The sequence below is a fragment of the Ursus arctos genome, unplaced genomic scaffold (assembly GCF_023065955.2).
Source record: "Ursus arctos isolate Adak ecotype North America unplaced genomic scaffold, UrsArc2.0 scaffold_19, whole genome shotgun sequence".
Lineage (NCBI taxonomy): Eukaryota > Metazoa > Chordata > Mammalia > Carnivora > Ursidae > Ursus > Ursus arctos.
Genome location: NW_026622863.1, coordinates 48,458,312 through 48,484,931, shown reverse-complemented (window position 1 = coordinate 48,484,931; position 26,620 = coordinate 48,458,312). Strand labels below are relative to the sequence as shown.

The following is a 26,620-nucleotide window of genomic DNA, read 5'->3' as shown; positions in this document are numbered from 1 at the left end:
TGAGCAGCTGGGGGCCCCAGGGAGCAATTAACCTGGTTCCCAGCTGGGGTCGTATAGAAGCCCACCCCACCACCCTATGAATTGCTTTCTCCCTCTTCCTTATCCTCAACTAGACTCCCTCTGAGTCCGAGCACAAGTGCATGAGGATCAGACCAGCTCGTGGGAAAGGAACGGGGTTGGCAATGGGGCCGAGCTAGAGTCATGCTTCCTGCCTGGGATATGCTCTGAGGAGAGCTGGGCTTCTGGCTAAAGCTCAGTGTTAGTTGGAAGCGGATTCTTTGGGATCTGGTTCCAGCAGGAAGTGGGCAGTGTCCCCAGAGCTAGTCTCGGGCTCACCGGGACCCTGGAAGAATGACCAATTCCCAAGTCACTGCGAAGGAAGTCAGACTGGACATGAGGAAAGCTTGTGTGAGGGGCGCCTGGGTGGCACAGCGGCTAAGCGTCTGCCTTCGGCTCAGGGCGTGATCCCGGAGTTCCGGGATCGAGCCCCACATCAGGCTCCTCCACTATGAGCCTGCTTCTTCCTCTCCCACTCCCCCTGCTTGTGTTCCCTCTCTCACTGGCTGTCTCTCTCTGTCAAATAAATAAATAAAATCTTTAAAAAAAAAAAAAAAGGAAAGCTTGTGTGAGCTCTCTGCAGGATGGGAGGGGCTGGGATGGTATAACCCATCAAGCTATGCCTAGTCCAAGCACAACTTTTGGGGGGCTACTAAATGTTCCAGGGATCGAATCTGATCAGCTATTTCTCCATTTCACCCCAGTAAACCCTATTATATATGTACATTCAATGGTACTGGTGTTTGTATCCACGAGCACATAACATGACAAATGTGTCTAGTGAGACAGAACAATGCCTCCTGGTAAATATCCCTATAAGTGTTTGCAAAACAATTTTTTCAGGGCTATAACTTTAAATATCCTCTACATCAGTGAGGAGTCGAAATTTCAATCAGGATAAACACACTCGGAGTCATTCAGTTAGAAAAAGAATTTATCAAAAGGGTACCAGGGAGCCCCAAGAATCAGCTGGAAGGCTGGAAGGCTGGAAAAATGGGCACACAGCTTAGCAGTCCTAGCTCTTTTTGAAACCAACCTATGGATCAGAAACAGGGAATGACTGCTTCTCCCAATGCGTGTGCCTGAAATGGGGGTCTCACTGCCGTTGCCACCCTCCCCAATCAGAAACACTGTATTTCTGGCCCTGGAGCGCTCTTCTCACCTACCAGAGACAGTGTCAGCTGCAGCCCGCAATTAGCCAGAGAGATCGCAGCCTGAAGTGAATTCCCGGAACCCAGAGCTCTCCCAGGACCTGCTGACTTCAGGTCATAGCTCAGAAATGTCTTCCAGTGGATGAAATCCTGGAGAAAATAGGGATCTGGTCCCAAATCTTGAGGGTCTCTCCTAAGCCACAGCACTGACATTTTTTTAAGAACTACAGTCTCCAATTTTAATCAATTAAAATTAAATAAGATATACGATCGAGTTCCTCAATTTCACTAACCACACTTAAGCGGTGACTACCATGTCAGACAGTGCGATGGAGAGCATGTCCATCGTTGCAGAAAGTTCTGTGGAACGGTGCTAATTGAGTTGCTGTGAGAGGTGAATTCAAAGAGAAGTCAACAAATCCTCTCAGGGATGGAGTGGATAAAAACCAGCAAAATGAAGAAGGATTCTCATCTCCTAACTTTCGTGGCTTTTCTCCCACAATGTAACCCGCTGTGGTTGTGTTGCCAGGACACTGCCCTGTGGGAACTGTCTTCTCCCAGAACACGCTCCTGGAAAGTCACTGACTGTGGCCTTAGACACAACCTGGAAAATCTCAAAACGTAGTCTGCAAAAATATCACTGAATCATATACTCTTCCAACTGGTAAACTTTATGATGTGTAAACTAGATCCCAATAAAGTTGTTCAAAAGTGGTATAAATTCTATTAATAAAACAAAATCACTTATGTATGAGTTTGTCTTTCTTTTTTGTTTTTAAAGATTTTATGTATTTATTTGAGAGAGAGGGAGCGCACGAGCAGCAGGGAGGGGCAGAGGGAGAGGGAGAAGCAGGCTCCCCGCTGAGCAGGAAGCCTGACATGGGGCTCAACCTCAGGACCCTGGGGATCGTGACCTGAGCCAAGGCAGACGCTTAGCCAACTGAGCCATCCAGGAGTCCCGAGTTTGTCTGTCTTTACCTGTGATGGTCAATAGCAGCACGCTACATTTAAGGCTCTTCAGAAATGGCAAGGTGTATATAAAGACAAACATAACTAAACCATTTGTCAGAAACTGGGAAGGGGGGCGCCTGGGTAGCGCAGTCGTTGAGCGTCTGCCTTCGGCTCAGGGCGTGATCCCGGCGTTCCGGGATCGAGTCCCACATCGGGCTTCTCCGCTGGGAGCCTGCTTCTTCCTCTCCCACTCCCCTGCTGTGTTCCCTCTCTCGCTGGCTGTCTCTCTGTCACATAAATAAATAAAATCTTAAAAAAATAAAGAAAGAAACTGGGAAGGGACTGAGATATTAACCTTACTGTATCCTGCTGCATTCTACAGTTTCTCCCAGAAGACACAAGACTTCTGGGTCAGAGACAAAAGATAGCTTTTGCTCCCAGCAATAGAGAGTAACCAGGTACCAGCTTCGGCACCTGTCCCCTGAGCCACAGTTCCCACAGGGCAAGGGAGGAGGCCCAGGGGACGCCAGCGCACACAGTGGATTGTATTACAGGACATGAACCTGTATCTGAACTCAGGAATCTGAATTTTTCATAATGGGTGGTAAGCCTGCCTGGCTTTCGTCCTAGAGGACAATCTTACCACTATCACACAGGACACTAAACAAATCCGTCCTTCCCCTGGAGGGGGACACTCCCTCTCCTCTTTCAAGGCTATTCACACTACAAACAGTTCTTGAAAAGAGCCTGGAAGAAAGAGCAGTCAATGCCTCCCAGCAAGACATGCAAAAATGCCAGAGACCCACTGAGAACGGTCACCAACACCCACAAACAATTTTAAAACAAAGAAACCCAGGGGTGCCTGGGTGGCACAGCAGTTAAGCGTCAGCCTTTAGCTCAGGGCCTGATCCTGCCGTTATGGGATCGAGCCCCACATCAGGCTCCTCCGCTATGGGCCTGCTTCTTCCTCTCCCACTCTCCCTGCTTGTGTTCCCTCTCTCGCTGGCTGTCTTTCTCTGTCAAATAAATAAATAAAATCTTTAAAGAAAAAAAAAGATTCTTCTCTCCCTCTCCCTCTATTTCTCCCCACTGTGCACGCACTCTCTCTCTCTCCTAAAAAAAAAATAAGAAGAACCCCATATTTGTCCCCCATAGCAGCCATGCTTAACGCTATCATTATTCTTATCGGCCAGGTGGAGACTGCCCTGGTTATTTGCCCAACCTAGGTTCCTTTTAAATTTTCAAAGACATGCATAGATAGGGTAAAACTTCCAGCTCATGCTTTTTTTAAAAATTAAAAAAAAAAATCGCTCTCCCTTCCCTTGACCTCCATCCCATCTGTACTCCTGAGTCCCATGCTTGTTACCAATTTCTGGCGTTAGCCCCTTCGTAGTTTTAAATAATATGCTTGGAATTCTCTTTGATGATTTTAGAGACCTGACTCTACCATTTATAAGCTGTGGAATTTTTTTGTTGAATGACTTAGCTCTCGGAACTTCGGTGTCTCTTCGCATACACGCAATAACCACACTTCTCTAGCTGGTACTTAAAAGTATCAAATAAAGTAAACACATTTGTAAATACCACGGAACCTGGGGACTCCAGCATGCTCCTTATGATCCAAATTGAGTCCGTTTCCGGAAACATTTTGGATAACAATGTTTCAAGACATAAGAATTTGGACTCTTTTTTTTTTTTTTAAGAAATTTTATTTTGGGGGGTGCCTGGGTTGGTCAGTCGGTAGAGCATTCAACTTTTGATCTCAGCTCAAGTCTTGATCTCCGAGTCATGCCTTCAAGCCTCACATTGGGCTTAAAACGTGGGGCTCGAACTTACAACCTCGAGATCAAAAGTCTCGTGCTCCCCGACTGAGCCAGTCGGGTTTTCACTGGGTTGGGTTTGTACTGGCCGAATCTACCAGCCTTGCTTCTTGCTTGACAAGAGGGTGCATGAGATTTCTATGAAGATGATTTAACTCTATGGGGATTAATTCTTCTACTAATAACTTTTATGACTTGCCTCTATAGTCGGTTGTACTGTTTATCTAGAGCATTCTCCATGTGGCCAGGAATTCCTCGCTTGTAAGTTCAGGATTATGAATGAAGGGGCGCCTGGGTGGCACAGCGGTAAGTGTCTGCCTTCGGCTCAGGGCGTGATCCCGGCGTTATGGGATCGAGCCCCACATCAGGCTCTTCCGCTATGAGCCTGCTTCTTCCTCTCCCACTCCCCCTGCTTGTATTCCCTCTCTCGCTGGCTGGCTCTCTCTCTGTAAAATAAATAAATAAATAAAGCCTTTAAAAAAAAAAAAGGATTATGAATGAAGTACCAGCTAATTCATTTAGAAGACAGGAATGTAATTCTTCCAGGTCTGTGATCCCTTCAGCTGTTCTGTGTAAGGGCGTCTCCAGGGTTGGGTCTCCTGTTGGGGCGCCCTGGGCGTGGGAAGACATTGTGGAAATCTGCACATGCAAATACCAACCCACACAGTGCTGGCTTGGACAGAGCATACACTAAAATTGGAACGATACAGAGATTAGCACACTCCCTGTACAAGGATGACATGCAAATTTGTGAAGGGTTGCATATTTAAAACAAACAAACAAAACCACACACCAACCCACACAGACTCCTGCCAGATTAGGGGAGGAGGGCTCATGGATATGCACCCATCCTCAGATTATGACAGCCCTCCAGCATGTCTTAAGGGTTAACTTGCTTCAAGGTAACTCACTCTGCTGACTTAAGACCCTTGATCTGGAGAATTAATTTGCTTTCTTTGAGATTTACAGACCACTGGCCTTGGGCAACAAGGGACCAGAACTTTCCCAGGCCACACAGGCCAGCATGTCTGCTTGAAGCCTCCTGGGCTTTCTGACCTGCCCCAAAACTCTTTTAGCAAAATGTTTCTATTTATGGTCACACCCTTAACTTAACCGACCTCCCTTTGCCCATCTGTAAACCTTGCCCTCCTTTGCAGAAAGAACAGAATACTCTTGCACAACACCTGGGTATGGAGAAATCAGACCATCTTGGGCAACTCGCCCAAACCCTGGGCACCAAGGAACTAAAATTTCTTGCACAACCTCGGAGCACGGAGATAACTCATTAGCTGGCATCATGCTTGTCTGCACCTAAGACAGAAATGTCACAGACCCCTGTGCTCCCTTAACTGATGAAACCCCTTTAAAAATCTCTGGGCCAGGCAGAAACCTCAGAGTTGGCCTTTGGACAAGAGCCCACCTTCCCCCCAGGGGGTCGGCCTCCTGAATTAAGCTCCTCTTCCTTCCCAATCAAAACTCATCTCTTGAGTATTGACCTTTCCTGGGAAAGGCAGCCAAACTTGGATTTGAGGAACAAAACCACTCCTGCCCAACATTGCTCGGGTACTTAGAGAGGAGAGAGAGGAGTCCCTCCCACCAACAATGCACTTTTACAAGGACGCGGACCCTCTGCTTTCTCTCTCTTTCACCTTCCCAATCTTTCCCTTGTGCCGTGGGGAGGAAGCCACCAGGAAACAGAGGGGCGCACCCAATAATATCCCACGTATTATCTCCTCACACAAATAACGCTAATGGTGACAATAAAATCCTAGGAAGAAGCGTGGGTGGAGTGTTCCTTTGGGCAAAGCACTCTATAATCTGCTGCCTTGCCCTCTGTTTCATGAATTTCAAAAGTCTATCCCCCAGCTCCCTATTCCTTTCTGGTTCTCTACAGCGGAGTTTCTGCAGCCCCTGCTCTTCTAGGTCGTTCTGCAACTCCATCATTTCCCGCCAATGAGTCTGAAGACACACGGGATGGGTCTGGAGGTGCCTCGCAGTGACGGCGGGGAGGGAGTACAGGGACCCCTCGAAACCTCCAGGGCAGGACAGTATGGGAAGTCTAGAAAAAGGGGGCATCTGGCGGGTGACTTGACAAGCAATCATTTCCTACTGGGTTTCCCCTGGCAGCCTTCAGAGAAAGGCATTTGCAAGAGTCACCACTTGGAGAGTGTCTACAGTCACACTGACCCTGAGGTTTGGAGCGATCTGGGAAGGTGGCGGCCAGTCAGAGCTAGTTTAGTGACATTTCACTAGATTTGTTGATGGGTTTTTGTCTTACACAGAACCCTGAGTCTTCATGTCCCTCCCCTTTCAAAGATTTTATTTATTTATTGGGGCGGGGGGAGGCATGCTCCTCCCCTTTTAGCAGCAGCCTCCTCTGTTGTAATGTGAGTCCTGGAGGTTCCCTAGGGGTAAGAGTGTCTATCAAAAGTCCTAGTATAGGGGGGCGCCTGGGTGGCACAGCGGTTGAGCGTCTGCCTTCGGCTCGGGGCGTGATCCCGGCGTTCTGGGATCGAGCCCCACATCAGGCTCCTCCGCTATGAGCCTGCTTCTTCCTCTCCCATTCCCCCTGCTTGTGTTCCCTCTCTCGCTGGCTGTCTCTATCTCTGTCAAATAAATAAATAAAATCTTAAAAAAAAAAAAAAAAAAAAAAAGTCCTAGTATAAAGTCCCAGCCCCAGCTCTGAGGCTGCTCTGCCCTCAACTGCTCTGGAGCCGAGAATCGAGAACCATGGCGCCCAGGATCTTTGGTGAGGATCCATGGGGCACTCCGGCCCCAAGCTTCTGTCTCGTCACATCCCCAATGTACCTCTGAACCGCAAACGTAATGCTCTCTCGCCTGCTCAATTCTTGGCTTCCTACTTGGTAATCATCCCCAGGTGACATCTGACTGCACCTCAGTCCCTCCCCTGACCTGCAACTATTAGACCCAGCCCTTCCCGGAGCCTTCCCTGTCACCCCGAGTCCGTGCTGACATCCACGCTGAGCTGCTGCCCACAGTGAACACTGCTCAGTGACGTCATCTTGTGTACCCCGGTGCTGACCGGATGCTTACACTCTCTCCATCATTCTCATGCCCCTCTGCTTCTCAGCCGCTGCCTTCCGTTCTGAACTCCTGAGCTCAGGCTCAGAAGGAATCACAGGTGAGAGCAGGTGTAGTGTGGAGGGCGGAGATGGTACCATGGATGGAGGTGGGGGCTCCAGAGGTCCGAGTCTGGTCCTTGGAGCCCGTTCTGCAGTGACTCCCCCAGACACAGGACCCTGGCTGTGCCAGCCCCCACCCACATGTGAGACCAGATCTACAACCCCTTGCAGCAGTGCTATGATGAGGGGACCATCCTGCCCTTGAACAAGACCCGCCTCTGTGGCCCCAGCTGCCCCTTCTGGCCTTGCTTCCAGCATTGCTGCCTTGAGTCCTTGGGCTTTCAGAACCAGGCTGTCAGGACACCTGGGTGGCTCAGTCGGTTAGATGTCTGCCTTCAGCTCGGGTCATGATCCCAGGGTCCCGGGATGGAGCCCCATGTCGGGCTCCCTGCTCAGCAGGGAGCCTGCTTTTCCCTCTCCCTCTGCTGCTCCCCCTGCTTGTGCTCTCTCTCTCTCTCTGTGTCAAATAATAAATAAAATCCATTTTAAAAACATATTACTTTTTATGCCCTTAAAATCTCTACTAAAATACACGTTTGCTAGGGCAAAAAAAAAAAAAGAGAGAGAGAGAGGCAAACCAAGAAACAGACTGTTACCTATAGAGAATAAACTGCTGGTTAGCAGAGGGGAGGTGGGGCGGGGGGATGAGGGAAATGGGTGACGGGGATGAGGGAGTGCACTTGTCCTGACGAGCACCGGGTGTTGCACAGGAGTGTTGAGTCACTACGCCTGAAACTAATAGGACACTGAATGCTAACTGGAATTTAAATAAAAACTTTTTTAAAGTACTAAAATAAAGGTGTTTTTTTTTCCTTTAAAATTACTTTATTACTGAGGAAACATCAAAGAGGAACTTCTGCTTCAGGAAAAATGGAGTAGACACACTTTTCTCTATTCTTCTTGCCAGATAAAGCTAAAAGGCCCAGACATTATATAGAAAGCAAACACAAAAAGACTCTGAAAGGTGGAGAGAAGAAGGCACGACACCATCATAAATCCCCTGGGCTTCCTTTGAGCGTCATACGTATACCCCAGAGATACAACTAAAGAAGCCAGCGACCCAGAAATACCTATGAAAGGAGAAAACCAAAGCCTTCCCAAAGTTTTCTCTCTCCAGCCAAAGGACCAGGAAAGGGGCAACGTAGAGAGAGAGACACTTTTAGACAGTCACTGCTCTACTCCAGGCAACTATCACCGAAGAACCGTGGCCCCACCCCCACCCCACCAGCCAAGGCCAAGCGAAGAACCAAGATTTTTATTCATCTCACCTGCCCATAAGAAGGAACCCCAACTCCCCCTCAAGGATGCTGTTGCACAAGATGGAGGGGAAGGCCCCCCTCCACCACGGTTACAGTGTCAGGATTTTATCTAATGTAACCAAAAAAAAAAAAAAAAAATCTGTATTCGGGTGAGAGTTTGGTTGATCATAAGATTTTCCTGGCTTGCTCATCTGCAAATTGATGACATCCTTAAAATGTGTATTTGAGCAACTTCTTTTTTGATTGATATGAAAATGCAAAGTCATACACGGTTGTGATAATATTTCATTTTTAGAATAGCTTCCTGCTGATGTAACTGTCGGAGGCTCCCGTGAGTATTACGCAGCCTGGGACAGCACTGCAAATCTCAGGGAAGTCCATTCTGAATGTAAATTTCAGTACTTCTAGAGCTGATGATTCTCTCGGGACAACTTCTCTAAAAATATTTAACGTTACAAATCAGTTCTGTGTAGTGTGGATTTATTTAAATGCAAATATATCCAAGGGTATTTTGACGTTTCACCTGACATTTCCTGTAACTTCTGGAGTTGTCCAAGAAACCAAACGGGGCTTTGTAATTTATATATAATGCAAAATATTATGTGTTTCATCACTGTATCTTCAACTATAAGGAAAAATGACTTTTAAAATTACCTTCCTGGGGCGCCTGGGTGGCTCAGTCGTTAAGCATCTGCCTTCGGCTCAGGGCGTGATCCCGGAGTCCTGGGATCGAGCCCCACATCAGGCTCCTCCGCTGGGAGCCTGCTCCTTCCTCTCCCACTCCCCCTGCTTGTGTTCCCTCTCTCGCTGGCTGTCTCTATCTCTGTCAAATAAATAAATAAAATCTTCAAAAAATAAAATAAAATTACCTTCCTGGAAGGGCGCCTGGATGGCTCAGTTGGTGAAGGGACCAGCTCTTGATTTCAGTTCAGGTCTTGATCTCAGGGTTGGGAGTTCAAGCTCAGTGTTGGGCTCCATGCTGGGCATGGAGACTATGTTAAAAAAAAAAAAAAAAGATTTATTAAACACTTCCTGAAGATGAGAGTTTGGATAGGATCATTTGAATAGAGTTTTCCTTGGGTTTTGTTTTTTGGGCTTTTTGGAGGGGAGGAAGGGTTCATGTTCCATAATTTTTGGTACCCTAACCACAAGCACTCACCACTTGAGGAATTTTCCTTTGTTCTCTGCTGATTTTTTAAAAAGATTTTATTTATTTATTTGAGAGAGTGAGTGAGGGAGAACCAAGGCTGGGGGGGGGGGGGCAGAGGGAGAGAGAGAGAGAGAAGCAGATTCCCCGCTGAGCAAGGAGAACAATGCGGAGCTAGATTCCAGGACCCTGAGATCATGACCTGAGCAAAAGGCAGACGCTTGGGGCGCCCGGGTGGCACAGCGGTTAAGCGTCTGTCTTCGGCTCAGGGTGTGATCCTGGCGTTATGGGATCGAGCCCCACATCAGGCTCCTCCGCTATGAGCCTGCTTCTTCCTCTCCCACTCCCCCTGCCTGTGTTCCCTCCCTTGCTGTCTCTCTCTCTGTGTGTCAAATAAATAAATAAAATCTTAAAAAAAAAAAAAAGGCAGACGCTTAACCGACTGAGGCATCCCTGATTTTTTTTTTTAATATATAATGAACTTTGTCAAGTGCCTTTCTGTGACTATTGAGACTATCATACAACGTTCTTCTTTACCTTGTTGCCATGGCAAACTATACTGATCGGGTTTTTTTTTTTTTTATGATAACTAAAGTCATTTGCACTTAATGTTATTTTCTTAGAAACCAAATCATCAAATTCCTTAGTGTCCTATCAAACAGCAACGATATCAGTTCAAATTAGAGGAAATACATGCCAATGCCAGCTTCCGACAATAAAAGTAAGGAAGTTTCAAGTCCGGAAGTTTGGCTAATTGAGGTCAGGAAATCATGGAAACATTCAAGAGTGTATTTTATCGTTCTGCACATTGAAGGAAAGCAGAAGAGACTGCCGTGTTCTCTTCCATCACAAGATCATCTCTACCCCTTTATTTGCTAGAAGTGCTAGCTTGAAGAGGTCCTGGCACACTCCATTTATAATAATTTTTCTCCCATGAACAATTGTCTCATATTTGCAGTGTGTTGAAGAAAATGTTGTCTCGTAAGTCTTTTTTGTTCTTTTGAGTCTCAACCGCTGAGTCCCAGGTACTTTGGGAGAATCCTGGTGTGCTGGGTGGCATGCTGAATGCATCAAAAATCAAATTTTGGGGGAGCCTGGCTGGTTCAGCTCAGTCAGGGGAGCCTGCGGCTCTTGGTCTCAGGTCGTGAGTTCAAGCCCCATGTTGGACGCAGAGATGACTTAAAAATTAAAAAAATATATTTTTTTAAATCAAGTTTTGTATTCTGAAAATACTCTTAAATACATACACATGCCAGGGATGTGAGGCTCAGATCTGGCACTTTGACATTTGAAGAATGTGTGTGACGGAAGTTTCACGTTCATTCTGGCTTGTTCCTTCTTCTTTGGCTGCTGTGCTTCCTTTTCCGTGTTCTTTGTTGTTCTGTTGCTCTCTTTCCTCCATTTGCTCTCTTCTGCTGCCTCAACGTCTGCTGGCCGTCTCTTGCCACGCCCTGCTATTTTCTTGCTAGGCGTCTCGGTCACCTAATTCAGGAAACTGGTGGGAAAAAGACGAATCCTGTGGAGCTACCAATCAACCAGAGACACCAACCGGGAGGCCTACACCTAATGGCTCATTCCCTTCCCCCTCCTCCCCCCACTTCCCCCCTCCTCTCCCCTCCTCCCCCTCCTCCTTTTCCTCCACCTCCTCCTTCTCCTCCTTTCTCCTCCTCCTTCTTCTCCTCCTTCTTTTTAAAAAAGTAATCTCTACACCCAACGTGGGGCTCAAACTCACAGCCCTGAGATCAAGGGTCACACGCTCTACCGACTGAGCCAGCCAAGCACTTACATGACACACTCTTCATAATAATGATTTTCTGAGTTCTCCTTATAATCGCTGTATCGTCCTTAAAACATTTGGGCCCCAGTGGTTCCAGAATATTTTGTGCTGTGGCCACATTCCCACCTCTGCCTCCGTCTTTACCCCTGTGGGTTCCTCTCCCTCTCAAGCCGCCCACTCTTCACCATCCATCTGCTTAGGAGCTAATGAATAATCAACTCTAGTTGCAAAATGATTTGACGGCCACGGAATTTCCATCCTCTGCCAGATCTGCAATATCGATCTCCTTAGGAACAAGAATCCTGTCTCGAGGCAGCTATAAACTTTAAGCCACCGAATCTCTGATGGCCATGGTGGAAATCACAGCCCACCCTTCGGCTCCATGCTGCTACGGGCTGCTGCAGACGCGACGGGAACACTCATGCTTCACTGACTGGGTTTTGAATGTTAAGCACACCCAGAGCGGCTGGAGCAAACCTCATTGGATCTTGGTATGCATTTGTTGGATTCTGTCTGTTCGTACTTTGTTAAAGGATTTTTGCATCCATGTTCTTTCTTTCTTTTTTTTTTTAAATTTTATTTATTTATTTATTTGTCAGAGAGAGAGAGCAAGGCGGGCAGGAGGGAGAGAGAAAAGCAGGCTCTCCGCTGAGCAAGGAGCCCACGATGCAGGGCTCGATCCCAGGACTCTGGGATCATGACCTGAGCCCAAGGCAGACACTCAACCGACTGAGCCACCCAGGTGTCCCACTGCATCCATTTTCATGAGGGATATTGGTCTGTCATTCTTTTTCTGGAGTATCTTTCTTTCTGGCTTTGGTATCTGGATTACACTGGTCTCAAGAAACAAGTTAGGAAGTACTCCTTACCTCTATTTTCAGAAAGAGTTTGTATGAAACTGTTCTTTACTCTTTGAATGTTTGAATCCACCAATAGAACTGTTGGGGTTTGGGATTTTACTCTCCTTTACAAGCCAACAAATTATTCTGGGGATGCCTGGATGGCTCAGTCAGTGAAGCGTCTGCCTTTGGCTCAAGTCATGATCCCAGAGTCCTGGGATCTCCCCTGCTCAGCCTGCTTCTCCCTCTGCCTGCCACGCCCTCTGCTTCTGCTCTCTCTGTCTCTCTGTCTCTCTCTCTGACAAACAAATAAATAAAATCTTAAAAAAAAACCCAAATTATTCTGTAATTGTTTCATAAAAGTTGGCAGAAGGCACAAAACACCTGGGTCAGAGACAAAGGACTTTGGTATTCAGAGCATATCAAAAGGAAGAGTATTAGCATATCTGTGTTGATTCATCTCCCCCCACCCAACCCCTGCAAGTCCCGTGGGGCATGCAGAGCGAGTCAGATGCCTGGGGTTATATCACAACTGAAAAACACTGAGCTTTAGGAATCCACCACTTTTATAGGAGCACTAAGCAAGCCTTCTCTTTATCTGGGAGGAAATGCTACCTTACCCTTCAGGGTTGCCTGGCTGGCTCAGATGGTGGAGCAGAGCTTGAGGCTCTCGATCTCAGGGTTGTGAGTTCAAGCCCCACAGTGATTGTGGAGATTACTTAAAAATAAAACATTTTTCTAAAAAATTAAAATCACTCCTTACATGCTCTTCCGTGGCTCCCCAGTGCTCACAGCAGGAATCCAGCAAGCCAGACAAGTCCCAGGAGAGTCTGGTTCTGCTAAGCTGGCTCCCCACACACTCTGGGCCTTTCCACCCCAGCAACAGCAACCTTCTTATAACTCCAGAACATTACCCCGCAGCTTCTCTTCTCCATACCTCTACTCAGGCTGGTCCCTCTGACACAACAGCCCGCTCTCTCTCTCTCTCTCTGCACCTTGGCTGATTGCGCCTATAGATGCTGTGTGATCACCATAAAACTCAGTAACTCTTTGTTCTTCATGGTATGGTTTCCATTGCTGTTATTAAGAGCAAACCACTCCCTGGGACAGGCAGGCCCCCAGGAAAATCACAGAACAAGACCGTTTCGAGGCTAAGAGTACGTCCCGTTACTATTAAGATTGGGGAAAAGCATGGCAAGGAGGGTGGGAACAGATGTGGACAGCGCGCCCTCTGGCGGTGAAAGGAGGGAACCGCGGAGAAGAATGCCGCGCCTTTTCCCCAGCGCCGAAACCAAGCCCAAGGTCAGAGCCGAGGAAGATGCTCCTTGGGGGCCTGTTACCTGCCAGGCCTAATGCTAGCCGCGCCACCCACGTGAAATATAGTATATCTGGAGTTATTACAAACAGTTATTAGTTTCTCTGTTTACTGTGTGTCTTCGCCACTAGAAAGAGAGTAAAGGAACTTCTGTTTTATTTACTGCTGAATTCCCGACACCAGCACCAGGTAGCAGGGAGCCTGCTTCCCCCCCTGCCTGCTGCTCCCCCTGCTTGTACTCCAGGGCTCTTGCTCTCTCTCTCCTGTGCTCTCTCTCTGGCAACTAAATAAATAAAATCTTAAAAATAAATAAAATAAAATTTGTTAAAAAAGAGAGACAACAAAAAAGTATTAATCACATGACTTATTCCCGACTTACTGAGAGCTTCAACAAATGTGGGAGAAAGCTGTCCCCTTCCCTCTCCTCCCCACCTCCCCTCCAATGGCCCAGAGTGAACCATGGTCTCTGGCAGGAAATTTTAAAAAATCCATTTTGAAAGTGCACAGTCATTTGGTGTGGACTGTTGCTTTGCACATATCCTTCTATGTTGTCTTTTTGACGGTGTTTTTGTGAAGATGCAAGATCGTATTTTGCCTAGCAGCCGTTAGCTGAATGTGTAACTTTTCAATGTGTAGCAATAGAGTATGTAGGCCTCTATCTATACTTTTTTTTTTTTAAAGATTTTATTTATTTGAGCGAGAAAGAGAGAGAGCACAAGTGGGGGGAAGGGGCAGAGGGAGAGGGAGAAGCAGACTCCCCACAGAGCAGGGACCCCAATGCAGGACTTGATGCAGGACTCGATCCCAGGACCCGGGGATCATGACTTGAGCCAAAGGCAGACGCTTAACCTACTGAACCACCCAGGCACCCCGGGCGTCTATCTGTACTTTTGTCTGGGAACGTGTATCTGAGGGGCAGCCGTGATGCTTACAACAGCCCTGTGAGGGCAGAACTGTCCTTAGTTACATTTCACAGGTGGGGAAACTGAGGGTGGCTTAGAATGTGATCTTCACACGTATCCATCACCAGCTATGTACAAGGAATTAGGGATATAATGGTATGCCGGGGGGGGGGGGAATGATAGCCCCTTCCTTATTTTTAAGTGGAGTGATGCTACATCCTGAATTGTTTGGGACAGTCCATGTATGCCTCCTGACCCAGCAAAATAGCTCCCCCTTTCTCTCAAGTGTCATGGTCTGGACAATACTTACAGATTTCACTCTATAGTAGGAGAGACAGAAATTCATCAAAGAATTGCACAGGTAAGTTAATAACTACACTTGCGATAAATACGAAGGAAAGGAAATGATGTGGGGAAAGCAACTAGGGGAATTCGTCACCTCTGAGGGGGCGACCCGGAAAGAAGAGTGACAATTAGGATGGGACAAGTGGGGGGGGGGGGTGAGCATTCCAGGCTTGGGAATACCAAAGGAAAAAAATGAAGATTCTGCATTGTGCTTCGACTTTGTCTTTGCCATATTCGGCATTTAATTCAACTTCTTGCATTGTTGATACGACAAAGAAAACCGGTGTTTTTGCTAACTGGAAGAGAATCTGAGGCGTTTTTATAATGGCTGAATTAATTATAACGAGATCAAAGAAAGGCAATTGATGAATATTTAAAAATTCAACTTCCTGAAATGCACAGAGAGTAGATCTAATTTCCTATTTAGAAAAATACACTTGTAATACGATCCCAGAATTAAAGGGTAATATAACAATTACCCATTGAAGCTCTTGTAAATGCTCACAAGGGTACGTCGCAGTTTTAGGATGAGGAAATACAGAATAAATAAAATTCTGACAAGGGAAGACTTCACACCACCTGGCTAATGATTATATTCTTAGTATCGGCAAGCAATCTGAGGTGTAAATATCCCTGTCTTTTTACAAAGGGCGAGCTGAGTGTTTTGTAATCTTAAAGGTAAGGTACAAAGTTCCTGAATTTCTTAAGGTTCCTCTATTTAAAACTTGTACATATTGTGAAGAGAGTCCCCTGGGGACAGGGTATCAAAGTATCCTCAAGGACAGCAGAAAGGGTAGGGAAGCTAAGTGACTCAGGAAGAGGGTCTCAGGAGTGAGCCAAGTGAGGCTAGGTTGATGGCAGGCCATGGTGAGGTGCTTGGGACTCTTCCTAAGAGTCAGGAGAAGCCACAGAAAACTGTGACTCGCTTTCAAGGGTGACCTGATCAGATCTGAGCTTTGGCCTCACAGTAGCCAAGATGCATGCTGGGAAGTCACCGAGGAGGTGGGAGCAAAATCCAGGTGCAAGAAGATGGTGACCGAAGTGGGGAGAGTGGCGATAGACAGGAGCAGTCTAATTCATAAGATATTTAGGAGATAACAGCAACAGGACTTGGAGGTGAACTGGATATTTATCAGTCATTCAGGATTGATTGAGCACCTGCTATGTGCTGGGTGTTCTTTTGGGTGCTGGAAACAAGAGGAGACAGAGTAGAATTTGGTCAAGGGTGGTGCTCTCATGCATGGCTTTTGTAACTGGAAGACAACCATTGCATTCCTTTAGACAGGGACTCCTGGAAGAGGGCTGATTATGGAGGAGCAAATCATAAACCATTTTGGGAATCTTGCATTTGAGGTCCCTGTGGGACATCCAAGTTGCAATATCAAGCAGGCAGGTGGATACACAGATGCAGAATTCATCTGAAAGCTCCAGGCTGAAGCCATGACCTGGATGAAATCACCTAGCAGAACCAGTATAGTATGATGGTCAAGGAAGGAAGAATGAGTCAAAAAGGAGAGAAAAAGGGGCGCCTGGGTGGCTCAGTCGTTAAGCATCTGCCTTCGGCTCAGGGCGTGATCCCGGGGTCTTGGGATCGAGCCCTGCATCGGGCTCTGCTCTGTTGGGAGCCTGCTTCTTCTCTACCACGCCCCCTGCTTGTGTTCCCTCTCTCGCTGGCTGTCTCTCTGTCAAATAAATAAATAAAATCTTAAAAAAAAAAAAAAGAGAGAGAGAAAAAGACCGGCTAGAGAGGCAGAAGGAAAATCAAAACAGTCTTATGACACAGAGGCTGAGGAAAGTGCACATTTCAAGAGGGATGTGGTCAACTATGTGAAATGCTGCCTAATTGCCCAAGGTCATCCCGCTAATGAGTGGCAGGGCTGAAATTTAAAACCAGGCCTAACTATTTAATAAAGAGTACAAAGACAAATGGCTAGTCATTTGGAAACAAAATTAAACCCCTACCTCACACCACATGCAACTATAAATTCTAGCCGAGGTAAAAGTCTTAAAAACAAAACCACAAGAAACAATAATTTTTTAAATAGAAAAAGTTTTACAATCTTGGCATGTTAGGATCTTCTTAAGGCAGGACAGGAAACACAGAAACCATAAAAGAAAGAAATAGATTTTTTTTTTTTTAATAAACTGGAGGAAAAGGTTTGCAGCACATTTGACAGACAGTGTTAATATTCCCATACACGGTGACCCAACAGGAAAATTGAGAGATTCAAAGGATGAGCAGACAGTTCACAAAAGATCAATGCAAACAGCCATAAATATATAAAGAGATAACCACCTCTCTGATGTTTGAAGAAATGCAAATAAAACAATAATGAGACACCATTCCTTGGACTGGTAAAGCATTTTAAAACTGATCCCATTACTGGGGAAAAGAAATACTAAAACTTTTTTAGGATGGTATTTGGCAATATCGATTAAAATTTTTAATATAGCTCTATTTCCTGATCCGGGTGCTGGATACACAGTGTATTCGTGTTGTGAACATTAACACAGTTCTTCACTCTATTAATTCTATTAACTCTATGAACTCTATTTAAAAAGTACATTTGTACATGTTTGAATGTATGCTATTCCTTAATGCTCTCGAAAAGAACAGAGACACAAAATGTACATACCCAACGACTCAACAATCCCAGTTATGGAATTCTTTTCTTCATTTTGCAAATTGATAACGAAAAGGTTAACAACCCAATTTATTTTATCTTTTTAAGATTTTTTTTTCTCAAGGAATCTCTACACCCAACGTGGGGCTTGAACTCACAACCCTAAGATCAAGAAGTATGTGCTCCACTGACCGAGCCAGCCAAGTGCCCGCAGCCCAATTTATTTCAAAAACGGACAATGGAGATGACAGGCAATTGACAGAAGACAAATCCAAGTGGGCAGAAAGCATAGGGGGAAAAAATCTCCCGGGTGGTCATAAAAATGCCAGTTAAAGTTACAGAGATGCTGCTTTACACCCATAAATTTAAGAAGTGATAGCGCCCACTTCTGGGGTGCATGGGGGCTCCAATACTTTCCTGGTAGAAATATGAATTGCTAACAGCCTTCGGGGGGAAAACAATCTGGGAATAACTATTAAATATGTAGTCTTTGACCTAGGAAGTCTATATTTATCAGTTACGAATTGTCCAGTATGTATGGCTGGATGTCTGATATTTTGTGCAGCGGGGGTGGGGGGTGGGGTGAAGAGCTGCAAAGCTTCAAAAAAAAGCAAAGATCCTATCAAGATGGTAAGTCTATACCATGAAATACCATGCGACTATTATGAAGATTCGATTCTCATTAGCTATGTTCACCCAGACAGAGGCACACGGGATAGGAGGTAACAAAAGGCAAACTGATGTGCATGACTTAATTTTGTAATTAAAAAATATATATATAGTGGGGCGCCTGGGTGGCACAGTGGTTAAGCGTCTGCCTTCGGCTCAGGGCGTGATCCCGGTGTTATGGGTTCAAGCCCCGCATCAGGCTCCTCCACTGGGAGTCTGCTTCTTCCTCTCCCACTCCCCTTGCTTGTGTTCCCTCTCTCACTGGCTGTCTCTATCTCTGTCAAATAAATAAATAAAATCTTTAAAAAAAAAAAAATACATATAGGGGCGCCTGGCTGGCTCAGTCAGTAGAGCAAGCGACTCTTGAGCTCTTGATCTCAGGGTTGTGAGTTCGAGCCCCACATTGGGTGGAGAGGTTCTTTAAAAATAAAAAACCTTGAAAAAGATAATAAAATAATTACTTAAAAAATTTAAAAATACATATACGGTCTTACATACGTTTGTAGGAAGTGGACTGTGGTTTAGAACTCCATCTCTGGGGTCCCAGAAGCCTGTGGCTAAACTCCAGCAGCCCCATCTTCTCCCCATATGTGATAACCTCTCTGGGCCTCAGTTTTCTTGACTATAAAAGGGGTTAATAATAGTATCTATCTCACAGACCTGTTGGAAGCATGTGCTGAGGGAATCCATGAAAAGTGCTTGGCAATGCCTGGTGTGCGTTCCAGATCACAGATGTAAGCATGATCTCCAGAGCACGGACAACACGGTGGAGGAAATCATACCACACTAGTAGTGAGCTCCAGCAGACAGAGCTGGAGGGGAGTGGGACACAGGGGGATTAACATTTTGTATCACTTCGACGGGTTACAGGCAGCACAAATTACTTTTGTAATTTTTTTTTTAATCCACTAAATGGGGAAGGAAAGGAGACACAGCAAAGGAGGGAGTCAGCCAGCTGGGGACTCACCAACTGCTCTAAGAAGGAGTGGGAAAGAGGGCTTGGGCAGGGCAGAGGCCCCAGGAGAACCTTCTGCCCCGACAGGAGATCTCAAGCCACTGAGTGGCCCTGGGCAAATGGCTGTTCCTCTCTCGACTTCAGAGTCCCTCCTGCGCAGAATGGAGCTGCCAGTGTCATCCAATGCAAAACATGTTGCTGACTACTAAGGACAGATTTGAGTTGGAGTCCCAGTGGCCCTTATGTGGCACTAGGAGCCAGACCTTGTGTAAGGGCTCGACCCTTGTCCACCCACTGAATTCCTTAATTCACGTCAACCTTCTGAGTCAGGTACTTTATATTACCATCCCCATTTTGTAGGTGGGGAAAACTGAGGCACAGAAAGCTCACTTGCAGGAGCCCACACACTGCAGTGTGGCCAGAATTCGAATGCAGGCAGCCTGGTTCTGAATCCAGGCTGTGGGCCACCAGGCTCTACTATGACCCCCTCTCCCCACCTCAGTTTGCTAGACTGCAGAATGGGTTTCCCACCACTCAACATTTTCAGTTCGCTGCAAGGGTTAAATGACCTCAGGCTTGAGCCCAGGAGAAGTGTTTTTAAAATGGGAGTTTTTGATTCTTAAACACAGAGATCAAACTGGCAGGTGGTGGGGGAGGTGGCAGGGGTGGGAGGTGGGTGAAACAGATAAAGGGCATTAAGAGGTACAAACTTCTCATTATACAGTCATGGAGATGAAAAGTACGGCATAGGAAACATAGTCAACAAGAATGCTATTGCATTGTTTGGTGACAGACGGGGGCCACACTCATCACAGTGAGCACTGAGTAATGTCCAGAACTATCCAATCACTATGTCCTACACCTGAAACTAACATAAAGTTGTATGTTAATTTTACTTCAATTAAAAAAAAAAAAAAGAAAAAAAGAGGGGGGAGCCTTTGTTACCCCAGTCCTTCCAGGAGAAAGACAACGGAGGCCCAGGCCTCCAGCTTCTGTGTTAACGTTCCTGGTGAGTTGTTCAAAGCCCCACTGAGCAGAGACAAAGCTGGGCAGAGCGCCAGGCCCTTGCCCCTCCCCACCCTGACTCTCAGCTAGGAGAGAGGCCCCTTGGCTTGCCATGGGCTCTCCACTTCCCCACCTCACCACACTGCATCCTGTTGCGGTCCTGCCAGAGAAGGAAGTGGTACAGTGTGACCCGCCTGTCCCACCAGGGTGTGAAGCAAGGCCCTCCCCACTGCCCGGCCCCAGCAGATAAAGGCGGCCAGGGCCAGCGGCGAGCTCCTAGCCATCCCTGCGTGCCTCGCCTGCCATGTCTGCCCACAGCGCGCTGCTCACCTGGGCCCTCCTGGCTTTCCTTGGACTCGGGCTTGGAGTGCCTGAAGAAGACCTCCCACATCCCTGCTGCCCCGTAGTGCCCCGGAGAGAGTGGAATGCCCCGGCGTCCAAGTGCTCTGAGAAGCTGAAACTGCCCGTGCGCTACGTGGTGGTGTCGCACACGGCCGGCAGCCCCTGCGACAGCCCGGCCTCGTGCCGGAACCAGGTCCAGAACGTGCACAACTACCACGCGGGGACGCTCAACTGGTGTGACGTGGGCTACAAGTGAGTGCGGAGCAGAGGCAAAGGCTGGAGCCCGGAGGGGTGTAGGGAAAGGCATGCAGGCCTCAGGGACCCCCCCCCCCGCCCCGCCCCCGGCAGTTCTAAAGCCACCTGGCTGCCAGCCCCCGCAGCTTAGGCAGCCTCTCCCCGGGCTTGGTCTCTCCCCAGGGCGGGCACACAGGACTGCGCATGTGCCCGCGGCATGCAGGTGCTAGAAAGAGGGGAAAGGGCGAAGTCCAAGCTTTTCTCCCCAGAGGAAGGGACACACTTTGCCAACACAAAAGAAAGTGTCCTCTACACTGGAGTCCATAAAGTCCACGCCTCTCTTGGGAGGTAGACAAGCAGGCTGGGGGGGGGGGGGGGACGGTTGGAGGGGGGGCGGTAGGGTCCACTCTCAGCTCTGCTTTTTGCTGAGACCTGGGGCAGGGTCACGAACCCTCTCCCCACTTTAGTTTCCTCTCCCCCCTCTGCAAAGTCAGCTTGTGGCCCCCACTGGGTCACTAAATCAGCCAATACATACATGCAAAGCCCTTAGGATACCACCTGGCACACAATGGGAACCCCAAGTTCATGGGCTCTTGCCCTTAGGCACTTACTATATGCCAGGCCCTGCCCGGGTGCTGGGATGGGGGACACAAGAACAGTGTGAATATGGCCCTATGGGATTTAAAGACCAACAGAGAGGAACAGGCGGGAAACAAGCAAAGGCAACCAGATGAATTCAGCTGGTAATGGAAGCAACAGGGTGGGGTGGAGGTGGGGGTAGACTGAGGTGGCTCTGGGATGGGGGGCTGCGGGAGTGGTAAGCCGGGGGTCCAACAGGGGTAAAGGCTATGAGGGCAAGTGAGAGGGTCACGCCTGAATGACAGAGGTCAGGATGGCTGGAGGGAGCTGGGAGGAGTGACATGAAACGACGAAGACCTGGTCGCAGGGCCTTGTGGACCACCATGGAAGACAGGAACCATGGGAGGGATGTGAGCCTGTTAGATGGAAGCAGCTCCCTCTGGCGGCTGTGGGGAGAACAGACCGCAGGTGGGTGACGGCAGAAACAAAGGATTACTTAGCTCTGCGTCTGCGCCCCTGCCCTCCTGCTCCCTTTCCAGTGTAACAGGCCAGGGTCCCACACAAGGGCTTCCCAGCGAGTGAACTTTGAACCCTACAGGTACTCAGACCTTAGTAAGCACCAGTCACTGTACTGGAAATCCAGGTTCCCGGGTTCCACCCTTAGAGACAGCTTCCAATAGTACTGGGGTGAAGCTGGGAAATCCAGGGACTTCACTGGAAGTCTAGACGCCTCCGAGGATATCCCCAGCTCTTCTGGCTCAAGCTTTTACAATTCAAAGGCTCTAACTTCCAGGCTTTGTCTCCAAGATTCAGGTGGTCTGATTCTAAGTTTCCATGAGATAGTGAAAACAAAGCTTGGCTCCACAGCCTCTGGCCTCAATCTTCTGATAGAAAAAGCAGACTGAAGTCTGTTTCTCAGATTTTAGGATTTAGAGTCTGATCCCAACATTCTGGATCTCCCTTGTCACATCACATTCTGTGAGTCTCAGTGTCTTTACTTATAAAAAGGGTTCTTCACTTTACCCACCTGGTGGTGGTGCTGGAGGTTTAAACTAGATGCTTCCATTTCACAAATACACAGGGAGTCCCAATTGGCTGTGCCAGGTGCTGGGGCTGTGGCAAGGCTATAACCGGCCCAGTCCTGGGGGCCAGCATCACCATGGAATTTCTAGTCTCTTCGGAGCCAGATTCTGCATCTGGCTTCCTGCGTGGGAGATTCAGGACCCAAAGATTCTTAAGTTCCAACATTCTTTACATCTTTGGTGACTGTGAGAGCAAGAGGGTGGAGGCAGCAGATATTGCAACTCCAAAATGCTGATCTTCTAGTTAATTCCAACCTGCCAAATCAGACTCGCTCAATCAAGACGTGTCAAATGAGTCTTAAGGATCTGATGCCAGGACTGGAAACTTCCAAGAGGCAGATGCTGGGACTCCAGGGTCTGTATCTGGTTGTGATGCCAATCCTTGAGTCCCAGATCCTGTCACTCAGGGTACCCCAGCAGGGAAAAGAAAGCAGGAAGCAGGCTGGGCCAAGGGCAGAAGAGCTTCTCAGAGGAGAGTTCTGAGAGGCAGGGGTCTATGGGGCACGACCTTGGGGATGACAGAGCACTTGCCTCAGAGGACTGCATGAGAGGACTCAGCAAATCAAGAGCTCAACAAATCCTCCCGGGAGGCTGGAGGAAGCAAGGAATAGGATCACATGGGAGTCCCAGGGACCCGGGTGAGAATCCGGACTCTGTCCCTGTCTGGCGGTATGACTGTGGGCAGTTGTCCCCCACCTCTCTGATTCTCTGCCTGCAGAATGGGGGCAGTACTGACTCATGGGTGGCCGTGAGGGTGTAGAGCTGTGCGTGGCACGTGGCAGGGGCCAGAGGCATCGGATGCCAGAAGAGGGAGATGTTGGGGGAAATTGTGTGTGAGTAGCAGGGCACAGGGGAGGAAGGGAGGGAGGACGACTTCCCTTACTCATCAAGCCCACCCCACCAACCCATGCAGCTTCCTGATCGGAGAAGATGGGCTCGTGTATGAGGGCCGGGGCTGGGACACCAAGGGTGATCACACAGGCATGACCTGGAATCCCATCTCCATTGGCATCTCCTTCATGGGTAACTATATGGGTAAGTGTCCAGCTGTTGGCATGGCGGGCTGACCTGGGGTCTGGGGGATGTAGTCCTTGGGAGGCTCTGTCACCTCCAAGCTCTGTGACCTTGGGCAAGTTGAGTCGGCTTCTCCGAGCCTCATCGCCTCCTTTGGATAATGACCATTTCTTTGTCACCACACGGTTTGGGCCAGGATGGGTTAATCTGCATAAAAGTTCTTCGGCCAGTCCGTGGCTTGTAGCAGGTGCCTGATCAATAGCCACCATCACGGGTAGGACCCAGAGGTCGGGTGGGGGCCAGAGGAGGAAGGATAAGCTCTAATCCTGACACTTGCTGAGGGCTTAACCTGTACCAGGCACTCTCCTGTGAGGGCTTTACATAAAAGAACTCATTTTCTTGTCCCACAGCCCTGTGGACAGGTGCCATCATTCTCTCCTTTTGCAGATGAGGAAACTGAGGCACAGCAATGTTAAGTCCATGCCAGGGGACTGGCAGACCCGGTTCTGGGCCCTAGTGGGGCAGGGTGCACAATTGGAACCACTACCCCATATTACCTCTGCCCCTCAAGGAAGCCCCAACCTAACTCCTGCCTCTGTCTCCCCCAGAGCGGTCACCTCCACCCCGGGCCCTCAGGGCGGCCCAGGGTTTGCTGGCTTGTGGTGTGGCTCAGGGAAAACTGAGCCCCACGTACGAGGTCAAAGGACACCGGGATGTCCAGCAGACACTCTCTCCAGGCGACCAACTCTATGAGATCATCCGGACTTGGCCACACTACCACGAGTGAGAACCTGTCTATCTTCGCCACACCTAGAAACCCCACCACCTCCCCCTCCAATAAAGGTGCATCTCAATCTGTTTCTGTGTCCCACCACACGCCTCCCCTCCCTCTCTACCTCCCACAAGACCCCAGCCGTTCCCACCCACCCCAGGCCCAGCACTCTGTCCTTGCTGGTGCTCAGAACCCAGAGGCCCCGACCCTGAACCAAGACCCCAGAGATCCCAGCTTGGAAGGAACGTCACAGCTCAGAACCCAGAGGTCTCAGGTCAGAGCGCAGGAATCAGCACCAAGGTGGCCCAGATGTCACTGACAGCAGCTCAGGGGTCCTGTGGGGTCATGAACCATGCTCCAAGACACCCCTTCTCTACCACTCAGCCAAAGATACCCTGTGCAACATCTCTGCTTGGACCCCTTTGGGGATGAGCTGCTCGCTACCACCCCTCAGGTCCCCCCTTCATTGCTTTAGAGAGTATGCAAGTTTTTCCTGACCCTGAGCCCCAAAGTGCCTCCCAGTCAGAGACATGCCCAGAAATACAGCAGGTCCCACTGACACCCACCACCCAATCTTCATTTCTCCCCACTCCAGCCCCACCCTTCAGTCATAAGCTGAAGGATCCCAAGGGCAAATATGTTTATTTACAAATGCACATACCCTCCCTCCCAGCATGCAGTGCTTGGGGGAGGAGGGGGTCAAGGCTTCACACACCTGAAACCCCCGTGAGCACCAGCAGGGGAGGAGCCTGAGTGGGTCTGGAAGGATACGCCGCCCCCCCCCACTCCGAATCCAGCAGTGGGTGGGGGATGGAGGGGCAGTACTCCCTGTCGAGGTCACGACCGTGTGTCCAGTCGGTTCATATATTCCTGCAAGGCCTTCAGACGAGCGTCTATTTCGGCCATGTCTGCCGCCTGGTGGTCGGAGCTGTATTCTGTGAGAGTGGGTGGGGGTACAGGGGCTGTGAGGGCCCAATACGCTGCCCTCGGGCTGTGGGGCAGGGGCGGGGGTGATGTGGAGTCCCGGGCTCACCTTTTATAGGGACCCAGCCCCCTGAATTGGTCAGGTGTCTCTGATGGCAGCCGCGTTCCAGAGGGGTGGACTTCTGCTGCTGTGGGAGACAGGAAGCGGGGGTTAGGTACCCTCCCACTATTCCTGTCCCCCAGATCCCACTGGAAATTTTGAACCTAAAGACCTCAAAGAACAAGGGCTGACACCCACCGGACACTTACTAGATGCAAAATCACCTCCTGGTATGTCCACCAGAACCCTCTGAGATTAATACTATTACCATCCCCATTTAGCTGATTAAGAAACTGAGGTTGAGAACTCCCGGGAGTCACACAGGGGATAGGAAGGCGGGGCCAGGTTTTAAGAGCTGGCAATTTGAGGCCAGGGCTGGTGCCCTTAGCCGGTATTATCTACCCCACCCCACCCCCACACTCCCCTCCAATCCAATGGTCTCAAAACATTCTGTGTCCAGACGCATTTCAGAAACACCTGTGCAACCTGAGTCCCCCAGAATGGAATCATGGGCTTCTGGTGGTTTCATGCTGCCCCTACCTCCTCCAAGGTCTGGGGAAAGACACTCACCGTGTTGCACCCACCCCAGGTTGTGGGGCTGGGAGGCTTCCCTCGGCGGCGAACGCTGACAGGAAAGAGTATTCAGGGACCAGCTTGAGGAGCCGTGGGCACCTCCCACCTCGCCCTCCCTGGTGGTTGCCAGGCTCCCGCCTCCATTACCCAGTCTCCCTGCAAAAGACTGTTTCCAGCCTCCCCAGATACCCATTTAGAGGTGGTCCTTTCCCCAGGCCCAAATTTTACCCTCTAGGAAGGGATTCGGAGAAATCCTCCAACTCGCTGCAGGAGCTGGCCGAGGAGCAGCGGCTGCGGAAACTGTCCACTAGAGGAGGGAAGAGAGAGTGAGCCTCCCGTGCTCGCCCCTGGCTCCCAGCCCGGCCGCCCCGCGCGCTACAGCCCAGTTACCCGAGGAGCTGCGGTTTCGGGAACCGTTAGCCGTGTCCCCTCGGCCGCTCACAGCAGCGGGGGGCCGAGTCTGGCGAGACCAGGAGATGGACGGACCGTCCCCGCTTCCTCCGCTGCCCAATCGGTTCCGCTGCTGCTGCCGCCTGGGGAGCGGAGAAGACGCCCACCTATGTCCCCAACTAATGCAAGGAATGGCGTCGCTGCGCCCCTATGGGTCACAGCCAGGGCCAGTAACCCAGCTGAGGTCACACAGGAAAGGGAAGGAAAAGGCATGCGGACACACAGACCGGGTGGTGGGAGTCAGGGGAGGAGGTGGAGGTCTGGTGAAAAGCAGGAGCGGGCAAGGGAAGGGGAGAGAAGGAGCAGGTGACAGATGATGGAGACAGATGGGAGATGGGGTGGATGAGAGCACAAGTCAGGGAACGGCTAGGTAAAGGGCCAGGGATATGAGCAGGTAAGGAGGAAATGGGAGCTAACTTCATCTTGATCTCTCTCTGCTTCTTCTCCTTGGCTTTCACAAAAGCTGTGGGGTCGAAACGGGGCCCGCGACTACCTAGGATGGGGTGGGAGAGTGTGGAGAGAAGAGGCTGGGGTCACAGAATCAGGTCTCCACAGCTCCAGTCCATCCCCCACCCTCCCACGAGCAGGGCA

At 49.1% G+C, this 26,620-nt stretch overlaps 2 protein-coding genes and 1 non-coding gene across 8 annotated transcripts in view; 2 read left to right on the top strand and 1 right to left on the bottom strand.

Moving 5' to 3' along the window:
* Positions 1-3,845: 3,845 nt before the first annotated feature.
* The window catches only part of CCDC61 (coiled-coil domain containing 61), a 42,496-nt gene continuing 19,721 nt past the window's right edge, over positions 3,846-26,620 (bottom strand). For 3 of the 6 annotated variants that reach the window (XM_026482010.4, XM_057314503.1, XM_057314502.1), the window contains 6 exons: positions 26,447-26,522; positions 25,970-26,112; positions 25,808-25,886; positions 25,577-25,631; positions 25,016-25,094; positions 24,606-24,917 (listed from right to left, as the gene is read on the bottom strand). In XM_026482010.4, coding sequence (XP_026337795.2) covers positions 24,820-24,917; positions 25,016-25,094; positions 25,577-25,631; positions 25,808-25,886; positions 25,970-26,112; positions 26,447-26,522 — 530 coding nt within the window. In that variant the 3' untranslated portion in view covers positions 24,606-24,819. Of the gene's footprint in view, positions 4,426-9,250; positions 9,374-10,775; positions 11,024-20,484; positions 21,561-24,605; positions 24,918-25,015; positions 25,095-25,576; positions 25,632-25,807; positions 25,887-25,969; positions 26,113-26,446; positions 26,523-26,620 lie in introns of those variants that run through there. The other 3 variants (XM_057314501.1, XM_057314500.1, XM_048224016.2) reach the window with 3 other exon arrangements.
* On the top strand, positions 4,648-4,749 carry LOC113243658 (U6 spliceosomal RNA). Its single transcript, XR_003312196.1, has one exon. It is a non-coding gene; the product is annotated as a U6 spliceosomal RNA (small nuclear RNA).
* On the top strand, positions 20,264-24,062 carry PGLYRP1 (peptidoglycan recognition protein 1). Its single transcript, XM_026482013.3, has 3 exons — positions 20,264-20,553; positions 23,110-23,231; positions 23,819-24,062. Exons 1-3 carry the CDS (start codon positions 20,264-20,266, stop codon positions 23,995-23,997), a joined length of 591 nt encoding a protein of 196 aa, XP_026337798.1. The 3' UTR covers positions 23,998-24,062.

Bases quoted from the DNA above. Each gene is read 5' to 3' on its own strand.
- PGLYRP1 (XM_026482013.3), top strand. From the start codon at position 20,264: ATGTCTGCCCACAGCGCGCTGCTCACCTGGGCCCTCCTGGCTTTCCTT. The intron at 20,554-23,109 runs GTGAGTGCGGAG...CAACCCATGCAG, and splicing joins TGGTGTGACGTGGGCTACAA to CTTCCTGATCGGAGAAGATG. The intron at 23,232-23,818 runs GTAAGTGTCCAG...TGTCTCCCCCAG, and splicing joins CTTCATGGGTAACTATATGG to AGCGGTCACCTCCACCCCGG.